This window comes from Amblyomma maculatum, chromosome 5, assembly GCF_055883805.1.
Source record: "Amblyomma maculatum isolate TAMU_Amacu chromosome 5, ASM5588380v1, whole genome shotgun sequence".
Classification (NCBI taxonomy): Eukaryota; Metazoa; Arthropoda; class Arachnida; order Ixodida; family Ixodidae; genus Amblyomma; species Amblyomma maculatum.
In genome coordinates, this window is record NC_139348.1 from 157,137,169 (window position 1) to 157,163,047 (window position 25,879).

Sequence of the window (25,879 nt, forward strand, 5' to 3'; positions counted from 1 at the left end):
CACAAGTTTTCCGATTATTTTTCCACTCATTTACAGTGGACTAATTCCTTTTTCTACATTCACAGCATCTCAAGACTTTTTCATTTCACATAGTAACAAACCAATGTCAGTGTCTGGCGCTCTTTGGTCCCAGATGCCCTTGTACCAATAAACTCTACTAATCATCACCATCTAGTTTCTATTTCTCTAAGCGAAGCTTAGGATATCTTTTCTTTCGACCCCCTACAACGTGGCGCCACAAACGTAAGAGCGGGCTACACTTGACCCTGTCGACTACGACACGGTCAAGAGGACGGTAAAGAGGACGAAGAGGATGCGAAGAGGACGAAGTAGCACATGCCACGAGTAGGTGGGCGTGTCAGCGCGCGCGACCCCGCCCTTCGTATCTGACGTCACAGCGCGAGTTCAACAATGGCTCGCTGCCCCATTGGCCATCCCCGGGGTGTTGCCCATCCGGGGCAGTGGCTAGGCGCGAGGCACGTTCCGTCTAGCTCGCTTCAGAAGGAGCTCGTTCATCTGCCGGACGGTCGCTGTAGCTTCGGTGCTGAGGCGCCCTGTCCCGCCATCCAACTGCCCAGAGAAGTCCCATCGTTGTCGCAAATCTGGGCTCCTACAAGCGTGCCTTTTCCCAAATGGAGACCGTCCCGCTAGCGCGGCCGAGAGGCCGTGGGAGAGGTGAGCGCCTTTCACGGCCCGCAATTTGTTTTTTCGGGAATCGCTGGCCGTCAGCCCATCCCGTATCCGCGTAGTCTGCGATGACGTCAGGAGTGTACTGGGCCGCTGCTGCTCCCCTGCGGCTGGTAGGCACGGCAAAGATATGACGATTGAGCACTTCGCTCCGCGTTCATGGTGGTGCCTCTTAATGCTGCTCTCGGCGAAAGATTATGTCGTCATGGTTTTTCGATCTGACCCTGATGCTCTTCCATGAACTGTGATCAGTGGTCCTAGAATTTAGCAATCTTTATTACTTTCGTGGTCCTGCTAGGGCTAAAGCTTGGCATGCCATGTGGCACCTCCTCGACTACAGGATGCCCAACAAGGGTACGCCTCAAGGATCTGTAATCCCGCCCCTTCTCTTCAAAATCGCTGTGGGTAGTTTGGCAAAGAAGTTGAATGCCATAGACGGTATTCGGCATGCAATGTAAGCCGATGACATAACGATTTGGACGACGGAGAGCTTTCTAGGTCTCAAGGAGGAGAGGCTACAAGCAGCCGCCGACTGTGTCGACAGCTACGCAAGGGCTAGGAGAGTTTCGTGTTCGTCCGAAAAATCTGAATTTCTCAGAGTATATAGGCCCCGATACGACAGTAAAGTTGACCTCACCGTTATGCTATCCGGAGCTCGAATACCAGAGTGCTGAGAGTGTTGGGAATGTGTATTCAGTCCAATCAGAGCTCGGACAACGCGATCAGATTGCTATCTGGATCTTCGGCCGAGATAAAGAGAGACGTAGTGGTCTCTTGGGCCTTAGTCAAGCTTCTTGAGGAGCTTTTAGCCCAGGAGACCACCCAGCTTGTTTTCTGGAAAAATAAAATACATTGATTGACTGATTGATTGATTGATTGATTGATTATGCAAATGACCTATGGAAGAAAGGGAATGAAGGAGTAAGACACGCTCAAGTTAGTGCAAGCGCTTGTGGTAAGCAGAGCTACGTACAGTCTTCCCTATCAACACCTGAGCCAGACGGAGAAAGAGCAAGTGGAAACGATCCTCAGGAAGGCGTACAAAACAGCGCTACGGCAAACGCGAATTTTATGGCCCTTGGCTTAACAAACACATACGAATAGCACTGGGAAGCGCAGCTTGTCTCTCAGAAGATGAGGCTACAACGCACTACGGCGGGACGAGCTCTCCTCTGAAGACTGGGATATCATGAGCACATACTGGAGATTGAACGGACGACAGACATACCGGACACGATCCGGTCTACTTTTGTCGTAGCGTCAATTCCCAAGAACAGCCTCGCCGGGGTAGCGCAGTAGTTAGGGCGCTGCACTGCTGTTCCCAAGGGTGCGGGATCGAATCCCGGCCTCGGCGGCCGCTTTTCGATGAAAGCGAAAAGCAAAGCGCCCGTGTGCTGTGCGATGTCAGTGCACGTTAAAGAACCCCAGGTGGTCGAAATTTCCGGAGCCCTCCACTACGGCGTCTCTCATAGCCTGAGTCGCTTTGCGACGTTAAACCCCCCAAAACCAAACCAAACCGAAATTCCCCAAGAACATGCATCCTCTCGTTCTTCAGGGTAGGCATAGGGCCAGGGCCGAAGCCCTAGCCAAGACCAATCAGAAAAAGAACACCGTCTATGTAGATGCGGCGATGTACTCAAACGAAAGAGATACGGTGGTGACGGTGGTAAATTTCCAGCTAAAGGAGAAAATGAGCGCCTCGCTACGGAACTGCACCGTGTCTGACGCCGAGGAAGCCGCTATAGCTCTAGCGGTTGCTGAGGGCAATCGGCCCAGGCGTTCGCTGGTAGTTATGACCGATTCGCAAGCCGCTTGCCGAGGATTCACTAACGGCAGGATTAGCAAAAAAGCGGCCGCCATCTTGAAGATCGGTGGGAAAAGCGACACAAGACTACTACTTTGGGCTCCGGAGCACGTCGGCATTGCCGGGAACATCTGGGCCGATCTCATAGCTCCAGGTTATGCAAACCGCGAGCTCAGAGGCCGAAGAGACCGAGGCAGTGACTCGTACCTACACAGGCATTTTGGTGCACTATCGGGGGATCAGAAGACAATATCCTCCGCCCAACAAGTTGTTAAACAGGGAGTAGTCGGTGTCTTGGCTGCAGCTACAAATTCTTATCCATGCCTCTCTTTATACAGCAAGATACATCCGACACATGTCCCTGGTGTGAACAGAAACCGACAATTTATTATATTACATGGGCCTGCCAGAAAATAGATGCGTGTAATTCACAACGCTACGTCGGAGCAGTGGGAGGCTGCGCTGTCCAGTTCGGAGTCTAGAAACCAGCTTTGACTGATAGAACTGGACAGCTGGGCAGCAAAGGCCGCTGCAGTCCTGGAATGAGGACCCAACCACGGGGGCTCTACATTATTTTTTTGCATATATATATATATATATATATATATATATATATATATATATATATATATATATATATATATATTATATATATATATATATATATATATATATATATAGTTTTATCTCTCTCTCCACTACAAATTGCTAATAAGCACGACTCGTCTCGTAGGTCATGCTGAAACAACTAGTATCCTCGTGCCTCCTTTTTGTTGCAATTCCTGCCTTGACCTCTTCGCTTCATCTCGTCCTGCTGCAGTATGTGTATTGAGTAACAAGTATCGTTACCTGTGCACTACTACTGAGCGTTCGTCTTCCTGATCTTGGTGGCGCGAATTAGTTCTTTTGCGGCGGATCTTAATATTCGAATGCTTATAGGCTCACCAGTGTTGTCGACGTCGCGCGAACGTAACTTCATTCAATCACGCTGGTGGAATACTGAAATACTCCTTCGCAAAGTGAGTTGTTTGGTCTTGCCATTTGTCGCAGAACCTCCCACAGAGCTTACACACTGGTACGTCCTATGAACGTCAGCGATGCTTTCCTTTTGTTCCAGGAGGACTTCCCGGATGCACACAGGTCTCCCCCTCGGCGCTCTCTTTCAATGGCACCTCGCAAAGTTCATTCGCCCAAGCCATGCAGCAGCTCGTGGTCACAGCGGCGCCTCCCCAACTTCGTTCCTCCACCATCACCGCAGTCGCCAATGTCACCGCCGTCACCACCGTTAGCGCCGTCACAACCCGTGGCGGGGCCGCCAGACAGGGCAACGGGGCTCTCTCCGTGGCTCACACCGAGGGCTCGCCCACCAGCTCGCCACCGCTGATGGCCATGCCTATGCAGGCCTGCAAAAGCATTGGCAACATGAAGTCGCAGAATGACGAGCTCAAGCTCCAGGTGAACGATATTGGCTGCGGCAGTGCGCATTTGAACCACCCTCACCTCCAAGTAGAGTAACTATTGGCACAATATTGGAAGTGGGCTGGAAATGTGTACGGTCCTATACAGGACTGCCAACAAACTCCAATATTAGGCCGATGGTTTGTGCTGTCGATGCCTTCATGGGGTGAAGGTTCGGTGTTATAGGTCGTAAGTTAGCTGCCGAAAGGTATAAATATCTCAGGCGCAATGCACATCGCACGTCCCGGGGCATATGCGCTTTGACGAACGCAACTCTTGTGGTCATAAGGTTTCAGTAAAGTGCTACGGGAAAGGGTGATAGGGGCACTGCCTAGCAACCTGTTCTGTCCAAGCGGCGCTGCTAGGGCTATAGCTGCCCAGCTATCTGACGCAAGGCCTCGCATAGCTCCCATGACGAATTCTGGCAGGCGCTGCTGTAAGAATAGCCGCGCCTGAAGTCTTCTTGCTCCTCTTGCTGGACTCAGTAGACTGAGCTGCGATTGACACGGCAAACTTCGTTGGGCTGTCTATAGCTGTTTCTCTCCCTAGGAGAGCGAGGTCTCGAATCATCGAGTTTCATTCGAAATCGACGGTATCCTAAATTTAAAAATAAAATAAAGACGGAGCCTACATCTCGATACGATGTGCTCACCTGTGCCACTGGTCATAGGCAGGTGTGATACGGTCGATTGAGTGCTCAAAAACATTTCGATAGATTCCGTGATAGCCGATAAGCCTCATGGCTAAAGATCCATGCATCAAATCGCCAGCGGAATCAACGCTACTACTTTGAGCTGAAACGTACCTACATGACCACAGCATTATCAGTTCGCATCAACTCGCTTTCCTGAGATCCTTTAGAAAGCCTTATGAGCAATCGTAAGCGGTAATGTAGTGATTGAGCTGGAGACACTGCCGCGCTTGCGAGACTAGGCGCATAAAGACGAACAAGGACTAACCGCTTCGTCCTGCGTCCTTGTTCTTATGCTTCTTTTGCGCTGAGTTCCGCTAGCATTGAATGAAACCCTAGTCCAACAACAAGCGATGCTTTTTATCCTCAGGAAAGCAGATAAGCCAAATTGCGAACTCTGCGGTCTGAGCTCACAATAAGCCACATTTTATTCTCATGTAGAATACTTGAAAGACTAAGGAAGAAATATTTTAGTTTTACATTGAACATATAACATTTCACCCGACATTACTCGAGAGAATGAACTTGTCAGTACATGCACTGTTTTCAGCTTTGCAGAATCGATGCTTTTAAACAAAGTGTGATAGCCTAACAGTTATAATCCTACAATACACGCTGCGCTCGGCGCATGATAGCCTTAGTCGCCGATGTGCCATAAAACGACACACAACACACACAAGTGATTATTTACATCCGTGATCTGTTCCCATACTCTCTGCAGGAAATCGAGCGGACCCTACCATCTCACTTTCCACGCCGGCCTGCTCAAGGCAGACTGGGCCGGTCGATTCAGTTGACCGCCAACCATTTCAGCGTGGAGATTCCTACCGGAAACGTGTACCACTACGACGTGGAGATCTGCTCCGAAACACGAAAGGAGGCCAAAGTCCCCGAGAAGCGCAAGTACCGCTGTATCAGCACCAAGATCAACCGCCTGGTCATCGAGATGCTTGTCAAGAAGTACCGGTTCGACCTCAGCGGCTGCTTGCCTGCTTTTGACGGCCGCAAGAACCTCTACACGAGGCGGGAACTCAAGTTCCGCGAGCGTACCTTCACGGTCGATTTCGAAGAGGACCAACGGATTCAGAAGTTCTTTGTCAAAATCCAGTACGCGGCCACCGTAAATCTGGACACCCTGCACGCCGTCTTTGATAACCGCGTCAACCAGGTACCCCAGGAGGTTCTACAGGCCGTGGACATCGTTCTGCGGCATGGACCTTCCATCAAACTGACTCCTGTTGGACGGTCCTTCTTCAAGGCGCCTCCGCGAAATGACAACTCCCTAGGAGGTGGCCGCGAAGTCTGGTTCGGATACTACACGAGCGTCAGGCCAGCTCAATGGAAGCCCATGCTCAATGTTGACATGTCGGCTACTGCTTTCTATGAGCCTCTGCCCGTTATCAACTTCATGTGCAAGCTGTTCAGCGATGGCCGGCGCGAGATGTCGGCCGGAGACTTCAGGGAACTGCGCGACTTTCAAAACGTTCGTCTCAACAAGGAACTGAAGGGCCTGCGTATTAAGGTCACACACCTTCCCTACCCGCGCAAGTACAAGGTGGTGCGTGTCACGAAGGAACCAGCTAAGAAGGTCTTCTTCAGCATGGAAGATGGCTCCCGCAGCTCTGTGGCTGAATATTTTCAAAACCGCTACAGCCGCCTCAAGTACTCCAACCTACCCTGCATCCAGACCGGCAGCGCGACCCATCCAGTCTACCTCCCGCTGGAGGTCTGCACGATTGTCGAAGGGCAGCACTGCAAGAAGAAACTTGACGAGAACCAGACGTCGGAGATGATCAAGCGCACTGCGCAACCTCCGGCCAAGCGTTTCAACGAGATCCGCCAGTCGGTACGAGACTTGGTCAGCAACAGCGATCTGTGCCTGCGCGAGTTCGGCATTAAGATCAGCACCGAGCCGACTCAGCTGAAGGGCCGCGTGCTTGAACCACCGTCTCTGGTCTTCGAGAACAACTCCGTCGCCAAACCCCGTGATGGAACCTGGGACCTGCGCGGCCGCCACTTCTACAAGCCGGCCTCGCTGACCTGCTGGACACTGCTCTGCCTGAGCCGCTTTGCTCAGCGAGACAGCTTGGACAATTTTGTCAAAATGCTCATCCGCGTCGGCCAGGAGCTTGGCATGCGTGTCGAGCACCCACTGGACGTGACTACAACTGACGCGAACCGCAAGCCCATGAGGAGTATTCTGCTCGAGGAACAGTGCAAGGCTCCAAACTTGGAGATGGTAATCATCGTGCTCACCAAGAACTCCAACTACGCCGAGATCAAGCAGGTGGCTGAGACAGAGATTGGATTGCGCACCCAGTGCGTGATGGACAACAACGTGATCAAGAAGTGCAACGCTGCGCTCATCACTAATCTGTGCCAGAAGATCAACGCCAAGCTTGGCGGCACCAACAACGGCCTATTGACCCAGGAGAAGCCGGCTATCTTCCAGAAGCCGGTGATCATCATCGGCGCGGATGTGACTCACCCGGCGCCCGGAGACAAGCTGAGGCCCTCGATCGCGGCTTGTGTCGGGAGCCTCGACTCCATCCCGTCCAAGTTTCACGCCTCCATTCGCGTGCAGATGGAGGATGCCGCCGCCACTTCCCGCCTGGAGATCATAAAGGACCTCAAGGACATGATGAAAGACATGATGAAGGCATTCTACCGGGCCACAAGGCACAAGCCGGAGCGCATCATCTTCTACCGGGATGGTGTGAGCGAGGGGCAGTTCTTGGAGGTCCGCAACCGCGAGGTGAGTGAAAAGCCGAATCATTTCTCCGAACATTGCCCCGTTAATTCTGTGTCCTGAACTCACCGGCAGTTAGGGCGGAATCTTATCAGCTCGTTGGTTCATTGAGCATATCTACTGTGGTAACTCATGGGTCTTAAATGAGATGCCACTCCTCTTCCCTCATTCTCGCTTGCGACAGGTAAGCGCCATCCGACTGGCCTGCCAGGAGCTCTCCCCGAACGAGACGTACCAGCCGGCGCTGACGTTCATCGTGGTCCAAAAGCGCCACCACACACGTTTCATGCCCTTCAGCGACCGAGACGGGGTGGGCAAGTGCCGCAACGTGCCTCCGGGCACCATCGTCGACTCCGTGGTGACGCACCCGCTTGACTTTGACTTCTACCTCTGCAGCCACTTCGGCATTCAGGTGGGTAGTGTCGTGACATTGAAATACCACTAGTCCAAATTTGCTTTTATCTATGTAGAGGCTGATGGGATCGCTGAAAGTAATAAAATTCCGAACAAACTGGGGTAACTTCGGCATTCAGGTAAGCGGTGTCGCGATAATGAAATGCGATTAATAATATTTGTAGATGTATATCAGAGAGGGATAATCGGGTCGCAGAACTGACCAACGTATAGAAAAACGAACTGAGATAGCTCAGAACTTGTGGATTAGTGGCATGCTGTCGACTAGCGCGATACAGTGCAACATGAAGTGGCGGGCTAGTTGGTCAGATGTAGCTTCAGACGATGCAGCGTAACGGCACGAGGACAATAAACTTAGTTGTCAATTCAACGCAGTGTTTGTCCCCTCCTCTCGACAAGTCTCGTGCCGCTACGCTGCAAGCCCTGAAATGATGCAGTGGCCACGGGATACCTTAAAACGGAGCTTAGGGCCTGTGTTGGTTTTTGGCGTCAAAGACAATAACGCGTTTACAAACTAAATGGGCGATTGCAGACGCCGCTACAATAGGGGGTAGTCATAGAAATACCGCTCATAGAAATTCACAATCCCGGTTGATTCCAAACTGGATTTTGTTCCTGTGCCATAGATATTTTTTGTGCCATAGAACAACCATAAACATATCCTAGGGCACTTGGTGAACATATATGTAACGGCAGTTTGTTTTCCAAATACCGCGCAACATATACGGGCATGAGTCGAAAGCGAGACACATGCAGAGAAATACGCCTAAGCAGAACAGCCCGTATCCTTAGAGCACCAGTGGATGTAGCCGATTGATGAATGTTGACGAGCACTATACTACGTCATTCTGAACCCTGTTTCCAAAACGCGGATATAAACGTTTGTGAAGCCAGATGTACCCCGAAATCGTCTCCATTTCCGCCGGGTGTTTACCCGAATCGCGCAAGCTTCTCGTGCCTGACACGATTCCGCACACATTAAACTCCCTCAGTTATGCTTTTATACAAATTATATGGCAAATTCAGAACTGCGATTAAAGAACCTGCAAGGTCATGTCAAGGAAACAAGAGTGCGGCGCACTGCAGCAGACCGCGGTGCTGACAGTGCTCGATTCGAGGGCCGATGGCTACGGCGTCCACAAACGTAACCTTTGTCTCCAGATGGGTTTGGGTCGTCTACTGCTGCTGCCCGCGGTTACTTTGTTCATGACTTGAAGTCTGCCGTCAACGTAAACATTACTAATATTTTAGCTGCAGTGTATTCAAGAGAGAAGGTAGCTCGCGCGACAGCATGTCCGACTACGCAGGAAGTTTGCGCCATACTTCCCCTCTACCGACCTGCTACTCAATAAATAATGTTCCCCTGCAAAAAGTTTCTGAATATAAGTATCTCGGCGTATATTTCACCTCTAACCTTACGTGGACGAGACAAGCATATTACATCGAAAGCCTGCAGAATGTTTAATTTTTTAAGCGTAATTTCAGCAAAGCGCAGTCAAATGTCACATCACTTCATCCTTCACTGTCCTCCCAGTGATCTAAAGATTCTTTCTCCTTCAATAAGAGAGCCTAAGGCGTGCTAACACAATCCTCACCACGCAGATATATCGCCCAGGCTTCCGAAATCTCCTTCGTCAGCTTATCCTTATTCATTCTCAAAACAAACTGCGTTATTAAGTGCTGCTGAGTTCCAGACTTGTCCAATACTAGAGTACCGTGTTCTCTTATCCTGTCGTTGATACATCTAGCTCCCCGTCTGAAGTATGAGGTGTAAAACAGCGCACCGAAAGATATTCAGAATGTATCCAAGGAATAGTATATCATAGATACACGGCGGAATCTGATATACTATTCCTTGGATACATTCTGAATATCTTTCGGTGCGCTGTTTTACACCTCAATTTATTCCCATTCCCGTACACCCGCGCACACATACTTCTAGCTTTGTCGGGAGCCGTAAGAATCATTTGAATGCCGTGCTTTTTACGAATTTGTGGGCAAAACCATGGAAGTAGAGCGCCAGATATCTTTTTCTTCCTCTGCATCAATTGTCCATTACGTCGCTATATTGTGTCGCATTTTTCCTTATAGCGCACGCTAGCTTTAAATTACCCACCACTTTTGCTGGTGCTCTCGTACAGCGGATCATTTTCTTTTCATTACATGTGCTTTCATGGGGGGCACTTCCGACTTCGTATACCCCTATAATTACCTTCCCATTCATTTCTGGGCTGTTCATGGTTAACTGCATGAGATCACAGGTGCAATGTGAAGAGTGAAAATGGCAATGAACAAATATGGTTCCATATATTTCAATGGGAGCTACGCCTTTCACTAGCAGGGTCTTCCTCGTGACAGCAGCACCACTGTATCTCGCTTACGTCATAGATCACATGTCGCGCGTTTTATTATTTTTTTTTGTGCTTCGTGGTGCAACAGCCATTGAAGCTACCCTGCTGAGCTGCTGAGTACGATGTGTTTAACGGATTATAAACACTGACCTCACCTGCCAAGTTCGGCTATATGCTGACGACTGTGTGCTTTATCATGTTGTGGAAAGTTCTTCTGAAGCATTAAAACTTCAGCGAGACTTAAATTTTATCCAGCACTGGTGCTCAAAATGGCAAATGTCTTTGAACATTTCAAAATGCAAGCTTGTCTCGTTCACTCGTAAGCGTTCCCCTCTACCGACCTGCTACTCAATAAATAATGTTCCCCTGCAAAAAGTTTCTGAATATAAGTATCTCGGCGTAAGTATCCCAGTAAGTTGAGCATATTACATCGAAAGCCTGCAGAATGTTTAATTTTTTAAAGCGTAATTTCAGCAAAGCGCAGTCAAATGTCAAGCAGCTCCTGTATTTCACTTACATAAGGCCAATTCTTGAATATGCATGCCCTGTATGGGATCCCCAGTTTATTTACTTATCAGACATGCTCGAACGCGTCCAAAATAATGCTGCCAGATTTGTGTCTAATATAATTTTTCATCTAGTGTCACGTCTATTAAACATCATCTTGGTTTGGAATCTTTAGCTCACCGCAGAAAACATTTCAGACTGCAGATCATGTATCGCATTTATTTTGGAAAGTTCAGCATTGACAAAGACCGGTACCTGCTTCAACCTCACTTTTTGTCTAGACGACTTGATCATCAGTGGAAGATCCGCGAAATAAAATGCCGGACAGATGTGTATAACACCTCGTTTTTTCCACTGACGATCAATGAGTGGAACCGGCTGCCAGCTGGCATCACTGAGTGTTGCATTGAAAATTTATTTCGGGCTTTTTTATCGGATGTGTGACGTGGCGCCCAGTTCTCTTGCGTGTGTTTCCTTCATTACTTTGTTTTTTGAGTGTTTTCATCACTTTGTTCGTCACGCAGTTGCCCCCTTTAGATGCATGTTTTTCATTCCGCATTATCACTTGTGTCCTGTTATTTTCTTCATTTTTATGTATTTTATCACTGGCGTTCCCAGCAAGATTACTTGTCATCTCTCCCCCTGCAATAATGCCTTCGGGCGCTGCAGGAACTTGTAATAAAATAATAAACCTAATTTTCGGGTTCATATTTTATTATTTGTAATGATGCATAGAACATTACTGTACACGGCACATTCGCCTACGACTACCGAATAATCTATAATCAAATTTTTTTCTTACCTGTTTCGGTTTCGGTTACAACATCCGAGCGATGGCTGTGACGTCACACTCATGTCTAGGTCAGGCGAGGGATGAAAATACAGCGATATAATCATTGCTGTGTCATCTGAATTCACTAGAATGATAAAGCAAGCTTGCCTCAAGAACAGGAATCACTAAGTGAACAATGAGTGATTATATCGCTGTTTTTTTCATGCCGTGCATCAAGACATGATTGTGACGTCACAGCCTTCTCTCGGCTGTTGAAACCGAAACTGGTGAGAAAAGAAAATTCAATTATAAATTTTTTAGCGGTCGTAGGCAAAAACTGCGTGCGGATCGATATACAGGAATGACTTACGCATCATTAACAAGAAGAAAAATGACACCAAAATTTGATGTCTATAGTCCTTTAAAATGGAAAACAAGGGTCCGAAATTAACTTCAGAGGCAGCTACGTAAGGAGTTTGTTCTAGTGCATGAGTCGTGGGCGTTGCGATGCGACATGACCTGACATGAGACAACATATGATGCGATTGGTCGTCGATTTCCTATCGCCTGACCGCGGCTGTTTGTGCGGTCGCAGGGCACGAGCAAGCCTTCGCACTACTACGTCGTCTGGGACGATTCCGACTTCACGGCGGACGACCTGGAGAAGCTGAGCTATTACCTCTGCCACACCTACGCCCGGTGCTCACGCAGCGTGAGCATCCCGGCGCCTGTGTACTACGCTCACCTGGCCGCGTACCGCGCCAAGAACCACGTGATGAGCAAGGTGGACGTGTCGAGCTCTAGTAGCGACTCGTCCGGTGGCAGCGGGGACTCAGTGGCCACAAGCCAGTACGTGGAAGCAGTCAAGGTTCTCGACTCCCTCCAGACAGCCATGTACTTCGTGTGAGGAGGACCGCTGCCAGGTGAGCGAAATTCACTGTTCACTTAACATTCCTGACGCCACCTTATGTTTTGGTGCGGCATTTTTTTTTTTCTTTAACGCATGGGACATCAGGCGTCGTAGTGCAGGGCCCTGGATCAACTTTCGACTATTTAGGGAAAATGTTGGAAGTGGGTTCTGCCTAGCGTCCACCACGGCGAGCTTTCCATCCTGGATGCATGTACTCGCCAGTCTACCGTCGAATGCAATGGGTTCCTTGGCAGATCAGCTGTAGAAGCAACCATTACAGGGCGTGATAAGAGCCAACGCCTCGACATGAGGATGTTTGAACAAAGGCAGAGAAGGAACGGTGCGAACTGAACGAACTGACTGAGCCCACTGGCGGTTCTACTTTTGCCATGAAATATAATGCAACCGCCGGTGTTTACGGTGTTCCGGCAATGTTTCCGCAATTCCTGAAAATAAGGCTTATGTGCTCGGTGCAGAATTGCAGTTCGTTCGGTTCACATTTAGAATCGGCTGTGCTGTTATGTTAGCAAGGCAATAATCGCTTCGTCATTCATTGTTGCGCTTCAAAAAAAAAAAAAAAAAAAAAAGAAAAAACGAGCAGCGAGCATTGAACGACACACAACGTTAGGCGCAGCACTGGTGTCGTTTCCTGTGCGGTGCAATAATAAAAGTGCAAAATTAAACGTCAATGAAAGCTACCGACTAGCCCAACTGGAAACCATGAAAACTAGAGTGTAATTTGAAAGTAATTGAATTACTTAGTTGAAGTAACTGTAATGTATTTTCATTAGTTTTTGGGAGCAGTAATGAGTAACTATTGGGAAGGCACTCTAGCTCAACTTTCGGGGTATGGCGCGACGGATCTGTGAATGGTGATCGTGACATCGTTAGATAACCGCTTATCGGCACACTCTATTATTCCTAGTTCACGTACATGCACTTTGATACTGGCCTAATCTTTTATTCGTGCCTCTTACTATCCCACACATACCCCTTGATCCGACATGGCAGTAATTGAATAACAGTAATGAAACTGCTGCAATTTAATTACTTTTTCTGGTAATTTGTAATGTAAATGACAACTTTTTCGGTTTTGTAATTTAGTAGTGTAATGAATTACTTTTTTAAAGTAATTTCCTTCAATAGACAACAAAGTAGAGGTTGCCAAAGCAGGAACGATGTGCGGCAAGCCGAAGCCAGCGTAACGGATCGGCAAAAGGAGACAGAATTGAGCACAACAGTGCGTCTGAGACCTCCTGTTTAGCCAGTGCGGTTATCCCATGGCAACCTTTCTCCAAGCAGCAGGAAACAAGGCGTCAAGTGAATGCAGAAGGGAAGATGGTGCAAGAAGGCCGGAGTTCAAAACTAGTTGGAAGCATGGCGAAGTGACACTCCCTGTTGCGTCCGCTAGGACACAGCGGCGCCTGGTTTCACTCGTCACCACTTGGCGAGGGAGGGCTGGGGCGGAGTAGACAGGCAGAAGATTCTATGGCGTAAGCCGCCGTGGCATGTGCATTACTGAGCACATGGTGCCGAGGACGATTCTTGGGACTATAGAAGCAATAAATAAATTAGCTTCTTCGGGCACTTCAAATGGCGGAGACAACTCCGGGCCAGCAAGACGCTGTGGTCGCCGGTCATTTCACGACTGTTCGACCATACTTCTGCTTTTTGGTGTGTGTGGTTGTCTTATTTTTGTAATGTCAGGTGCTGTAGGAAAACGGGAAGGAACAGTTCTCTGGGACGGAATGTGGCGGGAAGACGAAATAATCTGCGTGCTTCGTGTCTGGACAATAAGCTGGTGTTTTGTTTACTAGCCTTACTTAGTTTTTGCATGTATGAAAACTAGAGTGTAATTTGAAAGTAATTGAATTACTTAGTTGAAGTAACTGTAATGTATTTTCATTAGTTTTTGGGAGCAGTAATGAGTAATGTAATTGCGATTTTCAAAGTAATTAGTAATGTCATTTAATTCCTTTCAAAAGTAATTTTGCCATGTATGCCCTTAACACACAGTCGCATAGGATACCACATTATGTCAGACATACATAAATCCCCGCTTAATCAGGCCGGTCGAATGCTATTTTGTCAAACCCAGAATCCCAGGGCCCTGGAAAGCTGGTTTCCGATTTTGCCCTTTCATCTCAAAGCTTGAATTGACAGCGCCAAGCGATTCTGTCGTGTCACGTGACCTTGTCCCGTCACACATGACGGCCATTCATTGTACCCTGGGAAAACTAAGCTGCCACACGCAGCCACAGCGGGTGGACCGTACACTTAATAGTTAAAGCTGCGAAACTTCTCGGCGAGACGCATACATGTAAATACACACCGGTAAATTGTTGAAGTAGCTCAAGTGCCCCCTCTGTAATTGAGGCTTATCTTTAGCCTCGAATGTTAGTCCATCAGTGCCTTCTTTATGTGCCCATGCAGATTTTGCGAGCCTCAGTTACCAGTGCTGTGGCACGTAAAGCCTTGCTGTCACCATGCGATAGGCTGGATGACTCGCGAGCTGGTTTTCGTTTCACTAATTGTTTTGCTTGCACCTGCTTCTTTTTCCAGGTCTTCGGCAGCAGGGAAGACTTGCTGTACCTTTTTTCTTTTTCTTTTTTGTGCAGCGACTGCCATCGGTACTTTGCACATTTTGTTGTTTGCTTGAAATAAAGTGTTGTCCTTTTTGCACCTCTGCGTCGCTTTATTTAAAACGCAGCAGGGACACACGCGGATACAGAATCGATTTTGAGAGCCGAATGCATTTCAAGATCTTTTGTATACCTTTTTTTTTTTTTCTAAGGCTCTTAGTGACATGTGTACAGACTCCGAACTCTGCATGTGGCAAGTGTCAGAGGTATATAGCTTTTCCGCACTCTTAAATACTAGATACGCCGTTCGCGTGTGGACACCGGAAATGTTCTGTGCATGGTTGATAGTTATCTACAGCTTTATGTAAACTGGAGCACACAGTCATGCACTTGCTCCTGTCGGTATTTTTATACTAAAATATGGAATTGAAAACCGAAAAGATGACCAGGCTGCACTGTGTGGATTGAACAGCTCTCCCTTGGGACAGACTAGGCACATAAACTGAGTTCACTACTAGGGGCAAATACATGACTAGTTGCAAAACTGGACATTTGCTATAGCGTCCGGGGGACTTGGGGCATTAAGTAAATCGTCGCAGTTAGACAAATACTCGGGCTGCCACTGTGCTGCAGAAGCCAGATTTACACCAGTGGCTTGCAGTAAAAAAAAAAGCAAATCAGTCGATAAGGTTTTCACGTGAAAGCTCTTGTTTTGGTTGCGCCGCGGCTGCCTCCCATCAACAGTCCTGTTGGGAGTATGCACCTAGCGCGAGACATAAATGATATCACTTGTGCAGAAAACGTCCATTGAGATCCTGTTGTCCTTTGTGAAGGCGTATTCTGCTCGTCGTTCGATAGTATTCAGGAACGCTTTCGGTTTGCGAATGTATCACCAGAAATTGCCGCAGTCCTTTTCACGAATTACGCTTTCTGGAGTAGCCTTGGACGCGTTTTATTGATGCCGCCGCCGGCGTCAGCACGTGAGTACTTTAGTCTGGTTTCACTGAAGCATCGAATGATAGATGAAGTCATTGTCGGGATCCATTGCAGACTAGATTGCAGGAGTGATTAAGGAGTTCAAAAAATAAAACTTCCCGCCGTATATAGGAAGGTGGAAACGGCATCAAGAAGTCGTCCATCGACGTTGAACCCGCTAGCACGTATCACAGGTTTCCTTTCGAAGAAGCGGAAGATGCCAGGATAAAAAAAAACCTTATGTTCTTGGGTTTCTCGTACTGTCCTGACTGAAGAAGGGAGGGGGGAGGGGATCGTAAGCATGTTCTCGATTTCATGCGTTCTCGTCGAGTCTTTGTCTTGCGCAGATATGCCTGCAGCTTTGATGAGAGCGTACTTGACTGCCCTTTTGGAGTATTTGCCAATGTCGGTGCCTCCCGTAAGTCAATAGATAACTTTATAGTCGTTCTCCAGCGTTGAAGTACAGAGGAAGGGGGCGCTGCGTCTTCGTGAGCGGCGTCTTATGAATCCGCGTTCTTCATAGTTTGACAAGGGACGTCAGCGTTTTGAATCGAAAAGTTTTCAAACCGCAGCAAATAAGCACATCTAACCTTGAAAAACTTTGAAGGTCAAAAACTTAGACAGTCGCTATGCAGTGCCGGTTCTTGATCATTTCTTGGTGGTCCTTGACTCATATATGCTTGTCAACCTAATCCTCATTGTCTCGGCTGAAACTTTATCTGCAGGAGTGATAAATATACTGGTAAGTGACCACCTTGTGGTTTATATTACTTGTAATCTGAATTTTTAGCTGCAACGTTGAGAAACCACAGACATCAAACTGTCCAGTGCGTTTCCCCATAGAGACTGGATTCATTTCGTGCACAAATGTTGGCTACAAATTAGGAGCCAGTTTATGCAACACCAAGCACCGATGAAGCATTTAATTGTTTTCTGCACGTATTCATATCCATAATTTTCCATATAAACCCGTTCAACCATCTAAGAACTGTCGGAAAACGTGGGGCCACGCGAGAAATGCAGTTTATATCACATATTTTTGAGGAATAGAAATTCAGACGGTTCTGCTGTTTTCAAAGCACACCGCAATAATGTAAATTCCCTTCTCAGGAAGGCCAGGAATAGTTATCACATCAACATGTTCGACGGGATCCGTGGTCAAACAAAAGTATATGGTCTAGACTAAATATGCTTTTAAATCGCACATCATGAGAGGCTCTTGAAGTGCGGTCAATTGATGATTTCATTTATGGTGGAAAGGAACTAGCTGGTAAGTTTAATAATTATTTTGTTACACTTGAGGACAGTACGCATGACCCCACTGCAGTTGATAACTTTCCGAGATCCAATATTAATAGCATTTACCTCACTTCTTGTGACAAAAAAGTATATATTCACAGCGTTTAACTCTTTGAAGCGAAGTAAGGGTGAAAATGCATTTGGTATAAAACTGAATCATTTTCTTCATGTACTGAACGTTCTGTGCCCTGTGCTCTCTGTATATTCAATCTCTCGATACGGTTTGGAATTTTCCTAACCGTAATTAAGACAGCCAAACTAATCGTGATTCACAAAAATGTTCCTAGAAATATCCTCTCCAACAACAGGCCAGTGTCTATTATCCCCGTTTTCTCTAAGGGTTTAGAAAAAATATTCCTTAAATGATGTTCAAGCTTTACGATAGGTATGACATAACCCAAAAGCAATATGATTTTCACCAAAAATCTTCATCAAAGTTAGCACTATTGAAGAAAAAATAATTGATAATTAAAGATATAGAACAGAATAAATCAACATTTTGAATATTTATTGATTTCTCCAAAGCGTTTGTGAGAATGAATCACTTGACTCTGACAAGCAAGTTCTCAGTGTCTGGTGTACGTGATACGGCACTTAAACTAATACCAAGTTATCTTAGGAATCGTACAGAATCTGTTCACATTGAGGGTTACCACTCAAAATATCAATCAGTCAAACATGGCGTGCATTAATCAAGTATACTAGGCCATTTTTATTTAATGTCTATATCAATGATTTTATCCAAACAGACAACGAAGTAAAATAAATCATATATGCAGATGACACATTTATTTTTTTTCCGGAACTGAAGCTAATTATACATAATCCGCTGAGGCAATAATGTGCTATTCAAACTACATGCATGGGCCTGGAGAAAAGATTTAATGATTATTGTGGAAAAAACTAAAGCTGTAATGTTCCGAGCTAAAAATAAGAAATACGTCTTTGCGGAAATGAAGTAATAACAGATGTAGTGAAAACGCTAGATGTTTATATTACCCATTTGTGCTCTGGGATCATCATGTACCTCATATAGAAACCAAGTTAGTTCGAGTGCTTGGCATCGTTCGGAAATTCCAATTCACTTTACCGACCAGAACCAAACTTCTCATTTGCCAAGCTTTGTTTTCGTCAATACTCACCTATTGCAGCCTAGTCTGGGGCAATAGAACAATTACCAATTTAAAGAAGCTTCTAACATTACAGAAAGGCGCAATAAAAGCTATAACTGATATCCAAATAATATCACCATCGAGTCATTTGTTTACAAGATATAAAATCACGAGTTAGGGACATATATGAGTATGATATTCTAACCTTATATAAGTCCCAGGTACACTGTAAAAACTATTTTCTTCCTAACATTGATCAGTTAGCAACAAACAGGCAACTTCATTGAACATGACACCATGAATACTGGCACGTCACGGATCAGCGCGCAAACTATAGCTTCCAAAGATTATCATACGCGCTACCCTCGACACTAAATAAATTTGAATTCTCCAACCAATTAATTACTTCATCGTGTTTTAGGCATATACAAAACTTGTTTTTGCAATCTGTCAAGAACAGAGTCCTTACAAAATGTTTGTACTATCTGATTTTCTTCCGAGTTGAGGCCGATGTACGGGCGTTCCGTGATATCCTCCGGAGGTGCTTCCTGAGTTTCTTTGATTGTGTTTCTCGGAAGTTCCTTGCTTTTGATCATCCCTGCCATTTTCTCTTTTTAACCTGTCATTTGTAACCTGTGTACACTAAGTATGTGTATCCACCACTACTGTTTCCTGTATTGCCCTGCCGCACACGCATAGGTGATGGGAGCTTGTCAAGCCGCATAATGGGATTTTTAATCCCATTTGTTCCTCAAGCATGTATCGCTTGCTTGGAAAGAAAGAAAGAAAGAAAGTGTCAATAGAAAAAGTGTGACACTGCGCTTTCCTTTCCCGTGAACAAATTATGAGCAAAATTATGAAAAGACCACGGATTGAAAAGGCGGCGTTACAGAGGCCATTGCTTCAAAGCTCATGGATTTCTCTCTATCACTAGGTTCAAGCCATGCTTTACCCCCCTTTCCCCCCTATATTGAAGCGATAGCTTGACTAGGCAAAATAAATCCAAGGTCAATGTGTGCTTCCGATGACCTTCCAAAATCACCGAGGTCAAGTTGGAACTTAAGCCATAACCACTTTGAATAGCTATGTTTCCACCAAAATTCGAGTTCAAAGGCAATGCTAAGGTCAAAGTTCAACTGATGTGAGAATTATCTTGACGGGTGAGCAGCTGCGTGGCGAGACACATGATCGCTGACGTCAATATCGAGTGCGCAGCCACGCCACGGGCTCGGAGTAGCCAAGTTCAAACTAAGATGGACTTACTTACGGATCACCTGAGTTTCTTCCTAGCCATAACCAAAGAAAAGCCTTCAGCTGAAAAAAGAGTTTTACCTTGTGTAACCATGCTTCAGCTTTCGCTTCACACTAGGGTTAACCGAACTAAACCACAGCCAATTTTTTCGACTTCTTGTAGCGGTAATCGACGACTTCTTTCCAGACCGGTTCTTCGAAAATATTCTTTTCGAAGGCCTCTCCATGCACAGCGTATGCCATTATGGCGGCTGTGCTGTTCGGACCACGCCGAGCTAAGCCTGACGGTAGAGTTAGCACGGCCACATCGCGGCGTCGGCTTTTTTCAGCCTTTCTGCCCGGATGGAGATGAACTATGTCTCAACGTGAAGCGGAAACATCCACGTTGTTTGCCTGGTGGAAGCAATCTTGCAGATTGGTGGAGAAACGGCACGAAGAGGAGCAGAAAGCGTAGCCCCATGCAAATAGTGACCGGCATGGTTGTCCCCTAGCGGGCTGTGGTGAGTGAGTGAGTGAGAAAACTTTATTTACGCCGACATGGTCCTCGGGGCAGGGGTTCAGCCAGGGGGAGGGTCTCCTTGCCGGCTCTCCTGCGCCGTGGCCGCAGAGAAGGTCTTGGAGTAAGCCTCCTCCGCCATGCGTAGGACGATGTTTTGTTCATCCGCATTTGAGCTGCGGATGTAGGACTCCCAGGTAATTTGATCAATGGGATCAGTTTCTTTAGCACCCGGAGAATCGGGCCATTGCCAGATTAGATGATTTTGACTCAGCGGTATGTTGCAGAAATTGACACACGACTGTTGTTTTGGGCTTGAAATTCGCGGGTGAGGTCTTGTGGCTGTCATGCGACTAGCTTTCTGGACGCCACTTTAGCACCACTTTCCCCCCTGAATAATGCTGAGTGCTACGAATTACATGAAATAAGTAACTCATCAACAAACCACAAGTTTACTTTGTCCCTTCTTTTTCTCCTCGTTTTACGTCTAGATGGACAGCATGAAGCAACTTTCCCACGTTTTGAAGACAATTGAGAAGACAGGTGCCGTGTTTCTCTCTTCTATTCCTTGTCCTGTTTGTGCTGTTTAGATTACTTCTCGTTATCTATCACCACCACCAACTCTCTCAATCTGCCGTTCTTCTAGAAGACAGCACAGAGAGACATACGTAAAGAGCGGACGCTCGAGCCGTTTCGGGGCCAAGCGAGTAAGGGTTTGACCACCCGCGAGGCGGCGCAGCGATGTTCTCTTCTACTTCACCTCAAAGGTAGACACCTTATCATACATGCACCGGGTTGCATCTAAGCCTATCCTTTCTTTGCCCTTTCCATATAAACGTTGATGCTGCGCTGATCATGTGCCGCAGGGTACGCCCAGCTCACCACGCTTTACAATGCGTCCCTCGTTTTGCCGGTAACTTGTTTCCTTTTGCCTGCAAGATGTTTTTTTTTTATTTTGTTTCTTGAGCTACGAATGCTTTTAGCAAATAATTTATAACCCTGCATGAATGTATTTTGCCCGTGTAACATGAAATATGAGCCGTGACGCACTTTTAGTGTTCAGTTAACTTTTCTTTTTGGGTCGTGTTTTTCTGAACAATATGTGCAAGTTAAACTGGTCCAAGAGCTAGATTGCTTCCATTGCGTAATATTATAGACTCACCAGTAGCACCTACGGTTTAAAGACAGGATTTATCGGTGGATCACATGGGCATAACACAAAATTTTATTTGGCACTACAAGAACAGTGCATTGCGCATTAGGGATCGTTTTCTGAATTATGTTTACTTCGCTTTATTTGCACAATACATGCGCCTTTGCCGATTCGTAAGCACCATTGTTATGTGCCACGTTCCTTGTCATGGCTAAAGCATTCTCGCTGTTGTCTGAAAAGTGCTGCTGCCTGTTCGTGGCCTGCATTTTTGAAAACATGTACTGTTGTTAGTCGCGTACATTGGGCTCCCTGTGATACCTTTTTCATACGGACAAAGGGTAATTTTGTCTGCGATCCTAGTATTGTGATAATATTATGTACTCAGTGTTGTGTTTCAATTTTTGAACAGTCTATTGCTCAAGGCTGATTTATAGAAATTCCGCGCGGGCTGTGCCTGCATAATTTCCTCCTTGCTTGTGTCTAGCCGTTCATAACCTCCTTTGTGTTGTTCTCACGGGTGATGCCTAAGAGGCAAAACACACAGCGGGTATGTGTAATTTTTTTTTTCTTCTTGACACTGCGCCGCCTGTTTTACCATACCTTCGTTCTTGTCACTCTTTGTAATATGATGCATCTTATAAAGTGTGTGATACAGTATTCTTTTTGTGCAGTTCAATATGAAAACACTAGAAATGAGCTATTTGTGTGGAACCCACGCCCCTAAGTGTTCAAATGAGAAGAGCGGCTAAATGACATAAAAAAAATTACGATAAGAGTGTGCTGTGCGATGTCAGCGCACGTTAAAGATCCCCAGGTGGTCGAAATTACTCCGCAGCCCTCCACTGCGGCTCCTCTTTCTCTCTATCCACTTTCACTCTCACCTTCCTCCCTTCCCTTACGGCGCGGTTCAGGTGTCCACAGCTGCAAGTGTGACAGATACTGCGCCTTTCCCTTCCTATGGACCCCCTCTTAAAGAGATCCAAACGCACTTTTTCAACCTGCATGAACGTCAGCTGCCTTAGGTTATACGAGAAGTTTGGCGGTATCGGTAAAAAGGTTGCGCTACACGACTATAATACGTCTGAATGCATAGCATCATTAAGAGCACTTGCGCACCGATGTGGTTGAACACTTTAACAGCCAAAGGTAAATCGTGATCGAAAGCACTGCTATCGAAACCAAAACTGAAACAAAGAAAACGCACGCGCCTGAAATGTCTGAGGACAAAATTAGCGGTCTGACAAGCCGCTCGGAACGCTAGCAGGAGTGCTGTAGCTCGGCCGCAGGACCCTACGGAAGTGCTGCATAATGCCCAGAATGTGGCGCAACAAACACGAACACATGCGAAGAGGCACAACACACACCAATTAGCCCCTCAAGCTGTTATTTTGAGATACCTACGGAAGTGTCCGCTCTTTACAAGGGCAGCCCCATTGGCCAGGACATTAGGAGGTACCAGACTTGGATTGGATTGGATTGGTATCAAGGCTTCTTTTTTTTTACCAGCACCAATCTTGTCCGATGACGGAGGCGTATCTCGCTTCGCTCGCTGAACGTTTAGTACTTTTCTTGGAGGCATTTGGCAGCCAGTATCGTCGCGAAATTCCTGGTTTCGAGCCTTCGTTCTCCCTGGCTTCGCGTCAGGACTAAAGCTGCGGCTGTACTAGATCACAGGTAAGTTTCCGTTTCCCTGTCACAGCGTTCTTAATACACCGTCATGTCCGTTCCCTTGTCCTGTCGTTTTCTTCCTTCTGTGGGTGTAGTTTAGTGCTCTTTTTCTCCTTCCAAAGCCACTCCGCCTTGTCGCCCTTGGAGCGTAACGCATCGATAAACGCCTTGAATACTTCCTTACATACAGCAACGTTTATACGTAGCGCTCAGCGAGCTAACAAGTTTTTTTTTTTCTTTTTTAAGAACAGTGGCGGGTATTTTGAAGTGTGCGTTATCCCAAGCAACGCGCAGCGTCGGTCTTCAAGAGTACGAGACGCCATAGCCAACTTCGTCTTGCAAAGACCTTTGAGCATGCCATCCAGGGGAATGTGTACGCTGATGCCATTATGCTTATTTAGTGTTTTATCTGTATCGAAGTAAGCCTTCGCTTCCTTACGGGATTGGCCTGATATCGTCCGCAGCTGTTGAATTGAATGCGTTATTTGAGTTCTTACAAATTTGGAAGTGTTACGATGGCTGGTAGCGGTGCCAGAAATTTTTTGCTAGTGCGGCTGTGTGCGCGCTTGAGACAACGTTGTGCGGAGCACTCGAGGAGCGGACTTTCCTGCATAAAACTTGACAAGTCGTGGTAGCTGCCACCTCTAATGACAGCCACGCAGACCTGCAAGCAACGTGAATACGCGAAGCTTGCCCCGCGATCACAGGTTTCCGCTTTTTACACTGTAGCGCATACAGCCCATTCGCTCTAAAGGTAACCGTCGTCGGCGGCCCATGGTGTCGAGAGAAAATAAAGTGCGCACTGAAACGCTGTGCCTTAAGTGTACGATTATGGCAGCGCCTCGTTGATGGTTTCCGTCCCGCCGCGGTGATGCAGTGGTTAAGATGTCTGACTACTAAGTACCAGAGCTCTAACCCGACCGACGGCGGCTACGTTTGGATGGAGGCGAAACGAAGTGGTGTCCGAGTGCCGTGCAATGTCAGTGCACGTTAACGAAAATTTTAGGGGGCACTATGGATCCCTAAACAGTGATGAGGCGAAAGCCTCTATCGCGCGGTGGTCCGAAGCCGTCCACTACGGCATCTTTCTCTCTGTTTTCACTCCCACCTTCACGATGACGCGATAGCGTAAGCTACCAGCCAACATATAAAGCCCTGCTTTTCAAGCCTGCGTGGCCGAGAGGTAACGTGAATGCAAGGGTCGTGGCAGGCTGATTCTGATATCACCCACTCATATGAGAGGCCCGAATTAGCAGCGCCTACCAAACGTAATATCAGGAAGCCCTACGTCCTATTTGTGCTCGGCCATGTCAGTTGTCAGCTACCGCCTGCCACGTAACTTAAGCGTTACGAACGGACGAACACAATCTGCGAGCATGAGCCATTAAAGGCAATCGGCTTAAAACGGTTCCCGCTCCGCCGCGGTGATGCAGTGGTTAAGATTAGTTAATGGCCGAGTAGTATGACGGAGTACCCGGGTTCGAGCACTACCGACGTCGGCTGCGTCTAGTTGGAGCATCCGGGTGCTGTGCACTTATGAAGGGTGGCTGTTCCTTGCCCTACGGGGCTGAGACGGTAGGTCAACGCCGCATGCGGCGGGGGCTAGCCAGCCACCGAATTTTTATCTGTTGTAGGCCGTCAATGCACCCGCCACCGCTAAGGTGGTGGACGACGGCTGTTGCGGCAGGCGTCTTTCACTCCCTCTTCTTTTTCTTTCTTCTCTACTTTCTCTCTTCTGTCGTTGTTGTGGCTGTAGGAAGAAGGAAAAGAAAATGCACGGGCCCGTTACTGGCTCTGTAGCTGAGCCACCCACGTTGCCTCGTGCAGACAGAAGAGAACTGATTTATTTATAGGAAGGGAAAGGCACGGTAACTGTCTCACTTGTTTTTCTGTGGACACCGCAACCGCGCCGTAAGGGAAGGAAGGAAGGTGGGAGCGAAAGTGGAAAGAGAGAAAGAGGAGCCGTAGTGGAGGGCTACGGAGTAATTTCGACCACCTGGGGATCTTTAACGTGCGCTGACATCGCACAGCACACGGACGCCTCTTCGTTTCAGACAGAAGAGAAAATAGACAAGAAAAGGAAGAGGGAGAGAAAGACGCGCGCTGCAACAACAGCCGTCGACCACCACCGAAGCGATGGCGGGTGCAATGACGGCCTAAAACAGATAAAAATTCTGTGGCAGGCTAGCCCCCGCCGCAAGCGGCGGTGACCTACCTGTCCCAGCCCCATCATTGGAGTACCTTGCACGAGGAAGCGGAGGTGGCCTAGCTACAGAGCTAGTAGCAGGCCCGTGCATTTTCTTTTCCTTCTTCCTACAGCCACAACAACAACAATGTTAGTGCATGTTCACGATCCCCAGGTGGTTGAAATTACTCCGTAGTCCTCTACTACGGCACCTCTCTCTCTCCGGTTTTTGCTCCCAGCTCTCCCTTTCACCACGACACGGTTCGGGTGTCCACAGAACAAGTCTGACAGATACTGCGTAATATCCTTTCCTGTCAAACAATATTATTATTTATTGAATATCCTATTTCACATGCATTGCCATGTAAAATAGGGCCCACATATAAGCCTCACTATGGCATTAAGGAGAAGCTCAAGCCAGTGTCCTACTAAATTTTACGCGAATATTAATTTTACTGCTCGTTCGGTTGAAAAGGCGTCACTGTTCCCGTGGCCAGTGGTCTTTGGAATCGAAATTGTTAATAATAATAATAATAATAATAATAATAATAATAATAATAATAATAATAATAATAATAATAATAATAATAATAATAATAATAATAATAATAATAATTGGTTCATAGGAAGGGAAAGGCGCAGTATAAGCCACAGTTTCAATGTGAACTACTGAAACCCCACCTTGAGGGAAGGGAAGGTGGGAGTGAGATTGGATAGAGAGAAAGAGGGTGAAAATTGGATAGAGATAAAGAGGAGCCGGAGTGGAGGGCTGCGTAGTAATTTCTACCACCTGGTGGTCTTTAGCATGCACTCAC

General features: G+C 47.0%; 1 protein-coding gene across 1 annotated transcript; it reads left to right on the top strand.

The window, feature by feature from the left end:
- Nucleotides 1–3,688: 3,688 nt before the first annotated feature.
- LOC146190077 (protein argonaute-2-like) lies at nucleotides 3,689–15,017 on the top strand. The gene is made up of 5 exons (XM_084605411.1): nucleotides 3,689–3,946; nucleotides 5,362–7,395; nucleotides 7,574–7,801; nucleotides 12,029–12,356; nucleotides 14,906–15,017. The coding sequence occupies exons 1-4, from the start codon at nucleotides 3,689–3,691 to the stop codon at nucleotides 12,338–12,340; spliced, it is 2,832 nt and encodes a 943-aa protein (XP_084461537.1). The 3' UTR covers nucleotides 12,341–12,356; nucleotides 14,906–15,017.
- The last annotated feature ends 10,862 nt before the right edge of the window (nucleotides 15,018–25,879 follow it).